The 14,475-nt window shown below is 36.5% G+C and overlaps 1 protein-coding gene across 1 annotated transcript; it reads right to left on the bottom strand.

Moving 5' to 3' along the window:
- Positions 1-7,379: 7,379 nt before the first annotated feature.
- Positions 7,380-7,967, bottom strand: LOC137402568 (uncharacterized). The gene has a single exon (XM_068089070.1). The coding sequence runs from the start codon at positions 7,965-7,967 to the stop codon at positions 7,380-7,382; it is 588 nt and encodes a 195-aa protein (XP_067945171.1).
- Positions 7,968-14,475: the final 6,508 nt, after the last annotated feature.

Genomic DNA, 14,475 nt, shown 5'->3' with positions numbered 1-14,475 from the left:
AAGCATTAACAACTAATCACAGTATACTGTAACTTGTAGGGAGTTACATGTAGTGGCTATTTATTGTAATTATAAATAAATATTTTTCTTAATTTAGTGAACAGTTTGGCTTCTTGGATATACTCAATAGGTGTAAATAATGGTATTTGATTTTTCAATGGTAAATACTTTCTGGACTTTTAAACTACCCAAAATCGCCATTTTACCAATGCACCAACGATTCGGTCAACCAAACGCTTTGTTTTATATACTATTATTATTGATTTACAACTTTTTATTATTGTAGTTATGCTTAGCTTTCTTGTTGTACTCGCATTTCCCAATTTCTTCTAGTCACAGCTGTAGTCTGTGAAACTGGATACATCCTCAATCCATTTCTCAACACATGCATAAGACTTGTGCAATTAGAAGTAACCTGGGATGAAGCCAAAGACTACTGTGAAGAAAATGGTGAAACTTTAGCTACCTTTGAGACACTAGAGTCAGCGTTCTGGTTGATTGGTCAGCGTAAGACTAATAAAGGTGAGTTTAAGGAAGATCATAGTAATATTTCTAGGAACTGAGTTTGTAGACACCATAGTTCACAGAGAATCATACAATACTAGTACTAGTCTGTACATTCAACTAGCTAATCAATTGTTGCATTCCCATAACTAATACCCAATCAGATGATATAACCATAATATAACCATATAATAATCATATAATCTCATGAATTCAAAACAGTTTTAGACAAACATTGCATATTTGATATTTTCTGTCAGGACACCATTCCCAATGATTGACATAAAGTTTAATTTTTTAACAAAAGCACTCAAAGACAACGATGCATGGATTGGTGGACAACGAGTTGATGGCAGATATGAGTGGACTGGAAAGTCAACAGAGCCTGTTAGCAGTATTCCCTGGGGAGCTGGTGAACCCGACTTAAACAACGACAGAAAATGCTTAGGAAGTTATGTTGTTGAGGATTTCTTGTTTCATGACTTCTTCTGCACAGATAAGAAACAGTTTTTTTGCGAAAAGGTTTACTAAGATACACATTTTATAACAACCGTTTGTGATATTCTGATAACGCACTTGCATGTAAACTTAGAAAGGTTGTCTATAGACCTAGCAAGAAAGAAAAGGACTTTAACATAAAACATCTTTGAAAGTGTTGTATTTATTTTATAACATCTACTTTTTGAAAAAGTCAAATGTAAGTTTTTGCTTTTGGACTTTTGTTCTAATTTGGATTAGTAATGACTAGTTACCAGCATATAAAAGCTCCACTAAATAGATGATCAGATAAGGTAGACGATCAGATAAGGTAGACGATCAGATAAGGTAGACGATCAGATAAGGTAGACGATCAGATAAGGTAGACGATCAGATAAGGTAGACGATCAGATAAGGTAGACGATCAGATAAGGTAGACGATCAGATAAGGTAGACGATCAGATAAGGTAGACGATCAGATAAGGTAGACGATCAGATAAGGTAGACGATCAGATAAGGTAGACGATCAGATAAAGTAGACGATCAGATAAAGTAGACAATCAGCAGCTACTCAGCTTCTGTGAAATTAACTTGTTAACTCTTTGTGCTTTGCATTCAAATTAATCAAATAAATTCACTGATTAATAGTGTCTCTTTTAGACTTTGATCATCATTGGGCAGACTGGTTACTAGGAACTTTAGTGTCAAAGTATCTTAAAGTGTATGAAAGGGTGTCATGTGATACTTATAACACTACTAGAACATTTTCATTATTCTTTATTCTTTGGCTCATAACTCACAGCCAATGAGCTTTCTATGCTTTGCTGGTTCTGCTGCTATGTAAAATGGTCATATCCTACTCTTTGCATCATAATTTTTATAAATAGGGAATAGAGAAGAACAACATCAATAAAGATAAGGTACATATTTTGTACGAGTGCTAGGCATTAAGATGTTGCTCAGCTTTTATGAAATTATAATTTTAACCTTTGGTGTTTTGCATTCAAGTTTATCAAATACATTTATGGATTAATTATGTGATGATCATGTATGTTACACAAACCATGTGAACTGCTCGAGTTTGTCAAAATTGAGTTACAATATAAAAATCTTTTTAGGTTTGTTTAACAGAAAATTGTTTACTGAACTCTAAAAAATTTTCTGCAACACCTGTTTTCAGACATGTTAGGTCAGTTTCATTATTTTGTAGAACTACTAAAAAACAAGCTTAGTTCTTTTTTACCAACATGTAAATAGTAAATAGATGATCTTAGTAAAGTTTCCAGAAATATATTTATTTAATTACGATGGAAAAAGTATTCAAAAAACAATTAGATCATTTGGTTTTTTAGCAAAATATAGAGCTATATATATATATTACGTGTTTGTTTATGTACATTTAAGTTAGAAACATGTAACAAGTTCAATATTGTACGTTAAGTGCTGATATTATCACAAATAAACAGTTTTATATAAGAAGTCGTATGTACAACTTTAAATGGTAAAGTAGCAAATGCAATGTAAAAGGAAATACTAGTGTTAAAAACAAATTAATAGTGTGAGAGATAGGTTTTCGTAAATTGATGGTCAGTAATTGGCTAAAAACAAAAAAGTGTAAGAAGGTACAAACAAAAATACAAGGAGAAATGAATAAAAAGCAACAGTGGAAAAGTATATCCTTTTGGAGAGAATATTGAAAAATGCTGGCATGTAAGCACAACTGTGATTCCAGTAGTCATTAGAGCATTGAGTGCAATAACACCTACACTTGCCCAAATACCAGTAACATTTAACAAAGGTTAGTAGCTAAAAAGCGCACTATTTGAAGAGGCTAAGATCTTGAGGATATATATATTTTTCTTTTTTTTGTATATGTATAATAAACTGGGTAATGCAGTTAGTGTGCATATATATGCACACACACACATATATATATATATATATATATATATATACATATAAAATTTATTCATGTAAAACCTTAGATAAAAAACAACTTCATTACTATTAGTTTCATGTCTGTTACGCAGACAATCATCAGATAAAATTGTTTTGGTCCAACTGAGTTATATATAAGAAAGGTGTAATTACTATAACGACTAATAGCTATGTAATTGCATTTCGTAGTGTGTATTTAGCAGAATGTCGGCATGTGGAAGCTAGCTCGTTACGCTTGTTGAGTGAGCTCATTTCTGGCTTTGTGAGGATGATGTACTTTTCTGATATGCACAGGTTACAACGCTTGGTGGCTGGGTCGTATGGCCTTGCGTGTTGAACGATTTTCCATTTAATTGTATACAGTGTGTTCAGGCCTTTTAGCTGCCAGATGTAGTTACTAAGCTCTGTGGCAGATTGCTTGTCCTGGTGCCTGAAAGATGATATGTGGCCGCTGAATCGTGTCTTAAAGGTATTTTCTGTGAGGCCAATATAACTTTCTGTAAGTTTGCTACCGTCGTCTGCGGTGACTACAGCTTGGTAAATAAGCGACTTGCTAAGACAGTTTCCTTCGAGAGGGCATTCATTTGGTGCGCGACAGTTGCAAGTTTTGTTGTTTGCTGGGTGCGTCGAGGCATTGTTCAAAAGCTTCTTATTGTGATTGTTGATGGTTTGTTTGATGTTAGGCATGCAGCTGTAGCCAATCTTTGTGTTGTTTCTATTAAATAGCTTTCTTAGAGGGTGATTGCTCGGAAAAGATTTATTTAATATTTTGATGAATGTCTGACCGATGTTATTTGCCACGTTTCTGCTATATGGTGGGTTGAACCATGTGATTTTTCTTTGTCGCCTGTGTTGTTTAGTTGGTGTAGTGGTCTCACGGGGTGTGAATTTCAGCTGGTGTGTATATCCGCTTGTTGTCAATGCCTGCTGGTACGGTGGTGCTGCTTGGTTGAACTCATTAGCATCGGATGAGATTGCTGATAGTCGGTGGTTGATTGCTTGTGGTAGCTGCTTTATAATGCAGGGTGGGTGGTTGGATTGGGTGTGGATGTATGACGGGATGTTATTGGGTTTGTTGTACGGTGAGTATTTCCCAGTTGTTAGGTCGAAGGTGACGTCTAGGAAGTGTGTCACTTTTTTGTTGGTTTCGGCTGTGATGTTTAGCCCGTGCTTCTTGAATATAAGGCAGAGGTCTTTTTTTAGTTTTTCGGCTTGGCGGGGTGTAGATCCTGTTACTGCTAAACCGTCATCTCTATACAGTCCTAGGTTGATGCTGTGCTTTTTACTGATCTCGTGTAGTAAGAATGAGCCAATTAATTCGCACGTTTCTGCTCCGTCGTAACTCCCCATTGTCACGTCAAAATGGGAGTTTTCTCCCTTTTTGCCCCACGTTGTATTTCCGTTGAATAACACTGATTGTTTGGTGTGTTACAACAACAAAACTTGCAACTGTCGCGCACCAAATGAATGCCCTCTCAAAGGAAACTGTCGTAGTAAGTCGCTCAATTACCAAGCTGTAGTCACCGCAGACGACGGTAGCAAACCTACAGAAAGTTATATTGGCCTCACAGAAAATACCTTTAAGACACGATTCAGCGGCCACATATCATCTTTCAGGCACCAGGACAAGCAATCTGCCACAGAGCTTAGTAACTACATCTGGCAGCTAAAAGGCCTGAACACACTGTATACAATTAAATGGAAAATCGTTCAACACGCAAGGCCATACGACCCAGCCACCAAGCGTTGTAACCTGTGCATATCAGAAAAGTACATCATCCTCACAAAACCAGAAATGAGCTCACTCAACAATCGTAACGAGCTAGCTTCCACATGCCGACATTCTGCTAAATACACACTACGAAATGCAATTACATAGCTATCAGTCGTTATAGTAATTACACCTCTCTTACATATATAACTCAGTTGGACCAAAACAATTTTATCTGATGATTGTCTGCGTAACAGACATGAAACTAATAGTAATGAAGTTGTTTTTTATCTAAGGTTTTACATGAATAAATTTTATATTTAAGCTCTGATCACTCATTGAGCACTATTTGGCAGCTTTAACACACTCCTTTGGAATATATATATGTATATATATATGTACATGTATATATATATGTATATGTGTATGTGTATATGTGTATATATGTATATACAGTCAAACATGGCTAACTCGAACTTCACTGGACCGAGCAAAAGTGTTCGAATTATCAGAGCGTTCAAGTTATCAGAGCACTGTCACAAGTCCATATATTTACTTATTTATTAGTAGATACATGTACATATACAAACTATAATATAAATCAAAAGCACAAATGGCTTGTTTCAAATTAAATGCCTCTAATGTAAAGTTTAAAACGTTTTTATGAAAAAGTATAGAGATTTTTCTATCACTTGAGATTGGTTTGTTGTTTGAGGTGATGTTATTGCCAGGACGTTTTTCAGATTGACATTGGCAAAACTTGTTCGTTGTTGAAATGCTCAAAAGAAAAGACTTTTTTTTTTTTGGGGTTTTACCCATGATCAATTTTGCCGTTTTTTCTTGAAGTTTATGCAAAGATTACCTTACTTTACCTGGGATGCGTTAAGAGCAACACTCCGAGGCAGTTCAATTAGAAGTTTTACGAGGTTTTACGGTACATTCTATATCACTCACGCTTTTTTAATAGATACTTATTGAATGTACACACGTATTCTGTGTTTAGGTCAAACGATGAATAGTTTTTTGTAGCTAAGACAACGTATATGTTTAATTACAACAATTTTTAAGACGTTTTAAACATTCAACATTCCGACGTTGATTCAACACGGAATCAACGTCGGAAAACTATTCATCACGGGCTAGCCGAGTCACGAACTCAAGGATTTTTGCCACGCACATACAAAACAAAAACAACATGCGATTTTTGTTCTGTATGTGCGTGGCGAAAATCCTTGCGCGCGTGACCCGGCAAGCCCGTGCTATTCATCGTATAGCAGTATAAATCAAATTTCACCAAACCTTTAGAAAAGTCGTTGACAAAAATATTTTGCCGATGGTGGTAATAACGACGCTTATGAATTACGAAAAGATGAAGTTTACCTCTATGGCTTTGAATAAAGTGATTTTCTAAAGCGATAACAACCGTTTCGGTAGCCGTTGGGCAAAAAAACAGTTCGAATTAACAGTGTTGAGTTCGAGTTATCTATAGCAATTTATCATTACGTGGGAACGGACCAAAGAAACCGTTCGAATTAACCATGTGTTCGAGCTATCCGTGGACGAGTTATCCATGTTTGACTGTATATATGTACATGTATATATATATGTATATGTATATATATGTATATATATATATATATGTATATGTATGTACATATATGTATATATATGTATGTATATATATACTTGCTGCATTACCCGTCGACGGGAACAGACTCACGTACAGCCAGAGGTTTATTGAGAGTTGTCTTTCATACTGTAAAACAACTCCAAGTATGCAGTCTACTGAAATTTTTGGGCTGATCAGACTGCATCCACATATGCAGTCAACACATGCCAATCATTTTGGGAAGCAAAATGGAAATCTGCAATGTGTTTTACAGCTAGTCTACAATGCATCAGTCTCAAACCACTAAAATCGAAGTTGTCCTATTTTTATACAGAGAACTGATAATGAAATTGACATTGCTAGGCAAACTGAAGTTCTTCAAACTGGCAGTATTGAAAAAATGTGCATGTTTTAAGAAATTCTACAAATATTTTGCTATTGCACTGCTGAGCTATTGCCAGCATTTATTGAGTGGAGACATCTACATGCATGATATATGACTTCTACACTTCTACATCAAATGAAGACTTCTAATACTAATCAGTGCTCACCAGTTTTTTGTCTATAGCCTGTGTTTTGACATGGTATCTACAAACAGTGCTGCAGTAATGTGGTTGTGTTGATAAAATTTGTTATCAGTAAAATTTACATGTATAACAGCACAGACAGTATGATGTCAAGGCAGATACAGCAAAAGCGCCTTACAATAAAAAAAACATAACACCAACGTGATAGTCTTTTTATGAGACCCAATAAGCAAAACAAATGCATGAAAAAATATATATACCAAAAACTATGTTAGAAAGTGCTGCATGTGGATAATATGTAGGTATAGCAGTACATGAAGAACATAGCATTACACAACAATAACATAATGTTAATTTAATGCAAGCATAACATAACAATAACACAATGTTAATCAACGCAATACTTTCAGATGGACAACATTTTTTGGTTTTCTGTCGGGTGCATGAACAAACAGTTTCGGCTTGCGCCTACTCTTGAGCAGGCAACGTACAGCTGGCCATGGCTAAAGCAGGAGAGCAGTAAGTCAATACCAGCTATTTTGAGGGACTGACCTTGCGACTTGTTGGTGGTCATAGCAAAGCAGACTCTGATGGGGAACTGAATCCTTTTAAATTAAAATGGTAGATCCGTTAGAATAATTGGTATCCTTGGAATAAAAGCAGATTCTCCTCTACCAGATGCTGAAACAATTTTGGTCTGAATTACGTGCAAAAACTTTTGTGTAACAATTAGCTGAGTGCCATTACGCAGCTTTGGAGGATTGAGGTTGCAAAGAAGCATGATCGGTGTTCTTATCTTTTGCTGCAATTTATGAGCAGGAAGTCTGGGCAAGTCTAGTGAGTTTAAGAATTCCACAGAATATTCTACAGCAGCGTCATCAGTCAACGATGTATCAACAGAAGTGAAGGTTTTTGAATTACCAGGTAGTTGGGCTAAAAGCTGTGAGTTTATGGCAGCAGCTGCATCATTTTGGGGGCAAAGAATGGCTCGCTCAGATAACCAATCAACATCTTGGAACCTCTGTTGCAGATTAGAGTAAACTTTCTTCTGAAGCTCCTCAGTTGAATCCACAAAAGTGTCATAGCCATCAAGTGACACCAAACCATCTTCAGCACTGGCTGGGAAACGCCCTTCACCAATATGCAGCAGTCCAGCAGCGAAATGTGCGCTTGTTTTGTCGCCAAGAATAGCTGCATGCATGTTTCATGTCAAATGCAGCTACACAACAGACAGCCACAAAAATAATCATTTGATGCATGCGTTTATCTCATCAGCGATTGTGCCTTTCTGTATGACAGGCAATGTTTGGCGGAAATCTTCAGAAAGTAAAAAAGTTACCCCACCGGAAAGTCTATTATTTTTACGCAAGTTCTTTAATGTAAGGTTTCATCTTCAAATGCGGGCTTGTGCGACATTATGCACTCATTCCTCACAATAAGAATGCATCATCGCAGAAGTTGGGCAGTTCCGCTGTTTTTTTTATATTGCACACAGGAGTCTCAGTTCTGGCCAAATTAAGAGGCAGTTTCAGTGCTGAATGCGCAGTGCGGCCACCAGAAAGTAAGGTAGCTTCAATGCCAGATGAAGCTACAGCCAAAGCAATTTTTTCTGACTCTCATATTTTTGCCAATATAAGATAAGTGACGAAGGTTTTACCGGTCCCACCTGGTGCGTGAAGAAACACTATACGCCACTGCTCTGTTCAATTTTTGTCAAAACTCTATGATATGCAGCTCTTTGCTTTTCCAGCAGCAGCGGTTCATTAGTTTCAACATGGTGACGGAGCTTTTCTCGGTCATATGCTGTTTCGCGTAATATTTCTCTGCACACAACATGTTGCTCCACTCTAACAGGCTTGGAAAGTCCATAAACTGAGAGGTTGTTGTTTGTGACCTCGAGCACTTGGTCCTCGATAAGTATCAGGGCAACATTGAATATTCGATCTGTGAGCTGCAGTTGTTGATCCTGAAGCAGTTGTCGCTCATGAAACAGAATGTTTTCAACCAAATGTTCCTTTCACTCTTGCCACAGCTGAAGAGGATCAGAAAGCTGGCAGGTGCTCAACATAATAGCAAACAAATTGCGCAGTTGGGCAGGCAACCGTACAGTTGCAGCTTTTTCCAAGGCCTCCCTCCACTGTGCATCATCTTCCAATAGCCCCAAACGCCTGCATGCTTCATGGAAAGTGGCAAAGACATGACCTTTAACAGTTCTTAAATGTTGAAAGGACACTGGGCCAACCACGTGATGCAGCATGATCCGACAGAAAAAACATTCACGATTGTTGGGGTGAACAGTGTATACCCATGCTAGGGCATCAGTTCGATATATGCCAGGATGATCAGGCACCGCAGTTCCTTGAACTCGTCTCTTCCAGCATTTTGTGGATGCGTCAAAGATGTAATAGGCTAGAAATTGGCAGTACAGAAGCGTCCTGGCAAAATCATCAAGTTTACGAAACTTTAAAGAGGCTGTAAGGGTGGTGTCAGGTGGTTCTTGAATTTGTTGCTGAAGATTTGCTTCAGTGAAATACACTCTCTGGCTATTCTTGAGATGGACACTCAGATGCTTGACAGTCAGGTGTCGTGCGTGAATAGGGAGGCTGAAGATGCGCCACATTGTTTCATTTGCACCGATGTACCTTCCACTTTCATAGCAAGCTACTTCATCAACCTGCGCTCCATCTCTTTCCAAACTGAACACTGCTTGATCACTATTATCCAAAGTGATGTCGTAAGCCTCTCCAGCAGCTCACAATGTGTGTTGTTTGGTGAAACCTCCATCATCAGGGGAACGACGACGATACAATGGATACCCAGCTATGCCAGTAACTGTGTCTTTAATGAGAGCTTTAGGGTGCTTCTTGGTACATGTGCCTTCTTTCATGCACGGTGAACCAGGGTTTAGCTGGCCACATGGACCATGTACCATGTGCTTGGTGACAATTTCGCATAGCTCATTTTAAATATATATGTATATATATTTATATATATATTTATGTATATATATATGTATATATATATATATATATATATATATATATATATATATATATATACTAAAAATTCCACTGTCATACAGCCCACGACCAAAGTGATATTGGAAAAAAGAAAGGGTACTGATGGTTGAGAAATGCAATATTAGCAGTCAAATAGGATAACTGCAATGGTAGCTGTAATGTACTGGGTGTGGGTGTTATTATATACAACAAATAGCAATAATGAAAGGAAAAGATTATATGTTTATATCTCTCCTCCTGCAAAAAGAGAAATGCAATATTGGCCAATATTATAAGTAAAATGCACTGATATTATTAGAACAGCCAATATTATTAATATAGTAATAATATAAAACCAATGCACAATTTTGTTTACATTTCAAAACGTCATAGCTATCAAATCAATGTCACGAAGTTGTGATATTAATATAGATATTTAGAAAATCTGTACTACGTAGTCATTGTTCTGTAGTCATCCAAACTTATGATTAATTATTGTAATAATCTCATCAGAACCGTTAGAAAAAATATCATCATTCTCTTTACTTACACTGCGTTAGATTTTTAGAAAATCTGTACTTCGTAGTCATTGTTCTGTAGTCATCCAAACTTATAATTAATTATTGTAATAATCTCATAAGAAAATGAAAAAATTGAAATCGGCAAAAATGAAACGATTTCTGTACTCCTCTGTTAATTGCCAAAACCTTCGGCAATTCGACAATGCTATAGACTGGTAAAAAGTGCACGTTATTTTTTCGCGAAATGCGCATGACTTGATCGTTCTACTATCTGTCAACCGCCGTTTCAATTTCCGGTCTTAACTTTTATTAAACCAAGCTTTTCAAGCGTTTTGTGACGATTTTTGTCTTAATAAATCTGTCTATTTGTGTATAATCCGAACAGATGGGTAAGTTTTCAGAGAATTTTGATAACTTACAAAGACTTGGTAACATATTTAAATAGGCCTATATGTGTTTTGTATCGTTATTATACTTTAACTAATCTACAAAACAATGGTTAAATTTGTTGATGAAATTTTCAAACAAGGGTTCGTCTCATTGCTGATGAATAATTTTCGTAAGTTGTGTGCACATGTATTTATCATAAAAACTCCCTAACTTCGCATCCGCTCATTGGGTCGTGGGATATATATATGTATATATATATATATAGATATATATATAATTAGCTAATTTTTGGCTAAAAGTTTCTTGCAGCAACTACAATGCTGTTTCATCGATGCCCTCATCAATTTGCTTTTCGCATGATTACCAATTTTGCTGTGACCTAGATTGCCTACAAAAACCTATGACACAATTATCTGTAGTTGCATATGTCTCTGAGTGCTAAACATTATACAGTGTCTACCCTCATCTTGTAGTATTCACTAAAATGGAAGACGAAACTGGAGGCTAATAGCATTTATCAACATGACCTCTTATCACTGCTACTCTTCTGCATCTGCCTAAATTCTCTAAACCATATGCTCTGAGGACCCAACATAGCTACCAGTTTAAAAGTGTTAACAAGACAAACATCCTCCTGTACATAGTTGATATCAAACTGTATGCAAGGAAGAAAGGGATATTATTTGCTAATACACCTTACTCTGGTTTACATCAAAAGCATCAAAATTGGGTTTAGTATTGAAAAGCCTAAAATGCCAACTGGTGTTATCAATGATGTAGAAGAACAGTACAAGCATTTAGAAATTATGCAAAGTGATTTCAACCATAAAACTGAAGTGTGTCACAAAACCATTACCAAATACAAGAAATGCATTTAGCAGTTCTGTCCTACTAAGCAGGTTCAATGCCAAGAACCAAGTTATGGCAGTAAATATCTATGATCTACTGGTAGTAAGGTACTCAGCAAGCACAATAAAGTGTACCGGAGAAGCAATCAAGAAAATAGACTTTGCAACTCATGAGCTTCTAACCATGCACAAAACACACCACCCAAAGACCCATTTTGCTAGGTTATATCTTATTAGCAATGATTAAATCAGAGGCTCAGAGGGTACAAGAGACAGTGAAAAGGAACAGGCGGAGCATAAAAATGTACTCAGCCTCCATGGCCACCTTAGACAGGTTACTAGGTGAATTTCACTTGGTTGCTGTGATAATGGAACTGCATGCTGATCATGAGGAAGCTGATGAGCACACCAAACCTCTCCGTGCTGTCTACCCCTGACAAGTGTTTGATATTGACAAACTCTATCAGACATATATTTTGCTGAACAACGCGAATCTAACAACTACTGTAATAGCTAATTATGGCGGCACAAGAGCAAGTACTCCTAACTAGGCAACTCAAAAAACAGATCTATCACACTATAAATGATTATGGATGCAGACTTTGCAAGTATGTTCAATAACCAAGCTGCTAGTTAAACCTATGCATATATATCTACCTAAGTACTTGTATATGAAGGAATGTTCTCATGTCAGTTACTTCAAGTAGGCTGCAATGTTTTCTCAAGCTCATGTCTCCTACCAGGGACCGGTTGTTTGAACACTCATCTCAAGATCTTAGCTGTTTCCAATAACATGCTCTTCCATGACTTATTTATGTTGATTGCGAGTATTTTGACAAGACACACAAGAATGTTCAGGTGTTGTGGCAAACCATGCTCCAAAAACTACTAAAAATTTAAAGTCTTTCTAAGCTTCTTTCTGAGTGGGAAAATATTTCTCCACTCTTTCCTTTCTTTTGCTGTTGTAGTCCTTTTCTATGTTGTAGTCGTTGGACAATGTTATATTTATTGTAGTAACCTTCTTATTCTTCTTGTTCACTGCTGCAATATCTGGCTAGCTGGCCAAGACATGTTTGTCAGTCCAGAAGTAGAGGTGCAAGTCGAGCTTAACATGGGCATTCTTATTGACCTTCTCTTGAGCTCACCACCAGTGTTGAGGTTTATTGAAGCAACATTATTGCATAGACTTTTGTAGACGACACCTGCAATATGATAATGCCACTCACTGTATGCAAGTCTAGCTAAATGCTTGCATCCTCTGATGATGTTTTTGATGGTATCTGGTGCATCCTTGCACATTTTACATCTAAGATCATTCAAGTGTCATAGATCTGTGTTTGGAGTTGTCTAGTTGATAGCATTCGCTTTGCGCTGCCATAATTAGTGATTCTGTGTTGGCCATTAGATAAACTTTTTTACCTCATATATGTCTGGTAGAGGTTGCCCACCTACAATACTTGTTGGTAGTAGGCACCATGGAACGGTTTGGGGTCACGGTCAGGTTGCCCCTTCTCACTGTATGGTTCTATTGTCACAGCAATAAAATGAAATTTGCTAGCAACTTGTCTATAGTGGGGTGGAAGCTGCATGATCCTGTACTCCCATCATAGACAAATCTGTCTATTTCACCCGGTTTCTGGTAGGAGACGTGAGCTTGAGTAGACATTATGGCCCACTTGAGGTAACTGGGGTGAAAAAGGCCATGCTCTAATATTCCTTTTTCACTGCCCGCTGCACACTTCGAAGCTCCCTGAGTCCATCTTACTTAGATGTAACCACTATCGAACGTCATAACTGAACATCTTAGATACGCATACTTATAAAGTTTTGCATGTGTTTTATATAGAGAGGAGGCTAAATAAAATGTTTCAAAATTGCTAAATTCCTTTGCAAAAGTTTTCAGCAATTTTAATTATTTTTGGTCATTAGTCTTAGATGACTGTTAAAACATGAGCTAGTTTGTTGTAGTTATAGATATTGAACCAGCAAGACCCAGTTGTTCAGTAATAGCTTTACAAACTTAGGTTTTTAAACCTATTACTGAACTAGTAGGAATAATAGCTTTTGCTAGTTATTTATGAGAAGTTACTAACTTTAATGGTTTTTAACACGATTCTATGCACAGTAATGTACAGCTTGAAGAGCTTAAATCATGCAATAATCAGCTAGATAAGATAGAAAACCACTCCAATTTTATGTTTTTTCTATCAGCATTACAATAATATAGAAGGCATTACTGTCTCATATATACCAAATGTTCTATATCATTCATTTCTCTGTAACTTTATACAGCTATTAAACTCTCTTCAAATGTGCTTCTAAAGAACTACAAACTCTATATGTTTAGTAATACAAGTTACTGTTACAAGTCTAAATACACAACTTTAAGAGCATTCAACATTTGGTGAGATTGTAACTCATATCTAAAAATCTATATACTTGTATATATTTATATATGTAGCACTGTTGAGAGGCTGCAACATCTAGTGTTTGGTACAATGTGAACATGTTTTTTAAACAAGTTATTCAATGGCTGGTATTGCTAGCACACTTTAGATCTAGTCCGCTACATGACATATAACTAGTAATTCCTCTATATATGTATTTTCTCTTTTCATCAAGATGTAGATTGTGTGACGGAGTGAATGATAAGATTATTCTAGTGATTATGATAGAATAGCACAAATTAAAATCTTTAGTGCTTATGACTTGATATTTGTATGATATTTTCAAAGAAGAGTCTATTATATCAATTGGTTGCATCTGTTGGCAAAGATCGGAAGTCGCTGATTATCTCTATAATTCAAACATCAAGTTCTTTATAGCTCACTTATCAAGTTCTTTATAGCTCGCTTATCAAGTTCTTTATAGCTCGCTTATCAAGTTCTTTATAGCTCACTTATCAAGTTCTTTATAGCTCACTTATCAAGTTCTTTATAGCTCACTTATCA

The sequence above is a fragment of the Watersipora subatra genome, chromosome 8 (assembly GCF_963576615.1).
Source record: "Watersipora subatra chromosome 8, tzWatSuba1.1, whole genome shotgun sequence".
Lineage (NCBI taxonomy): Eukaryota > Metazoa > Bryozoa > Gymnolaemata > Cheilostomatida > Watersiporidae > Watersipora > Watersipora subatra.
Note: the sequence above shows the minus strand (reverse complement) of the source record. Positions and strands in the feature narration are given on the sequence as shown.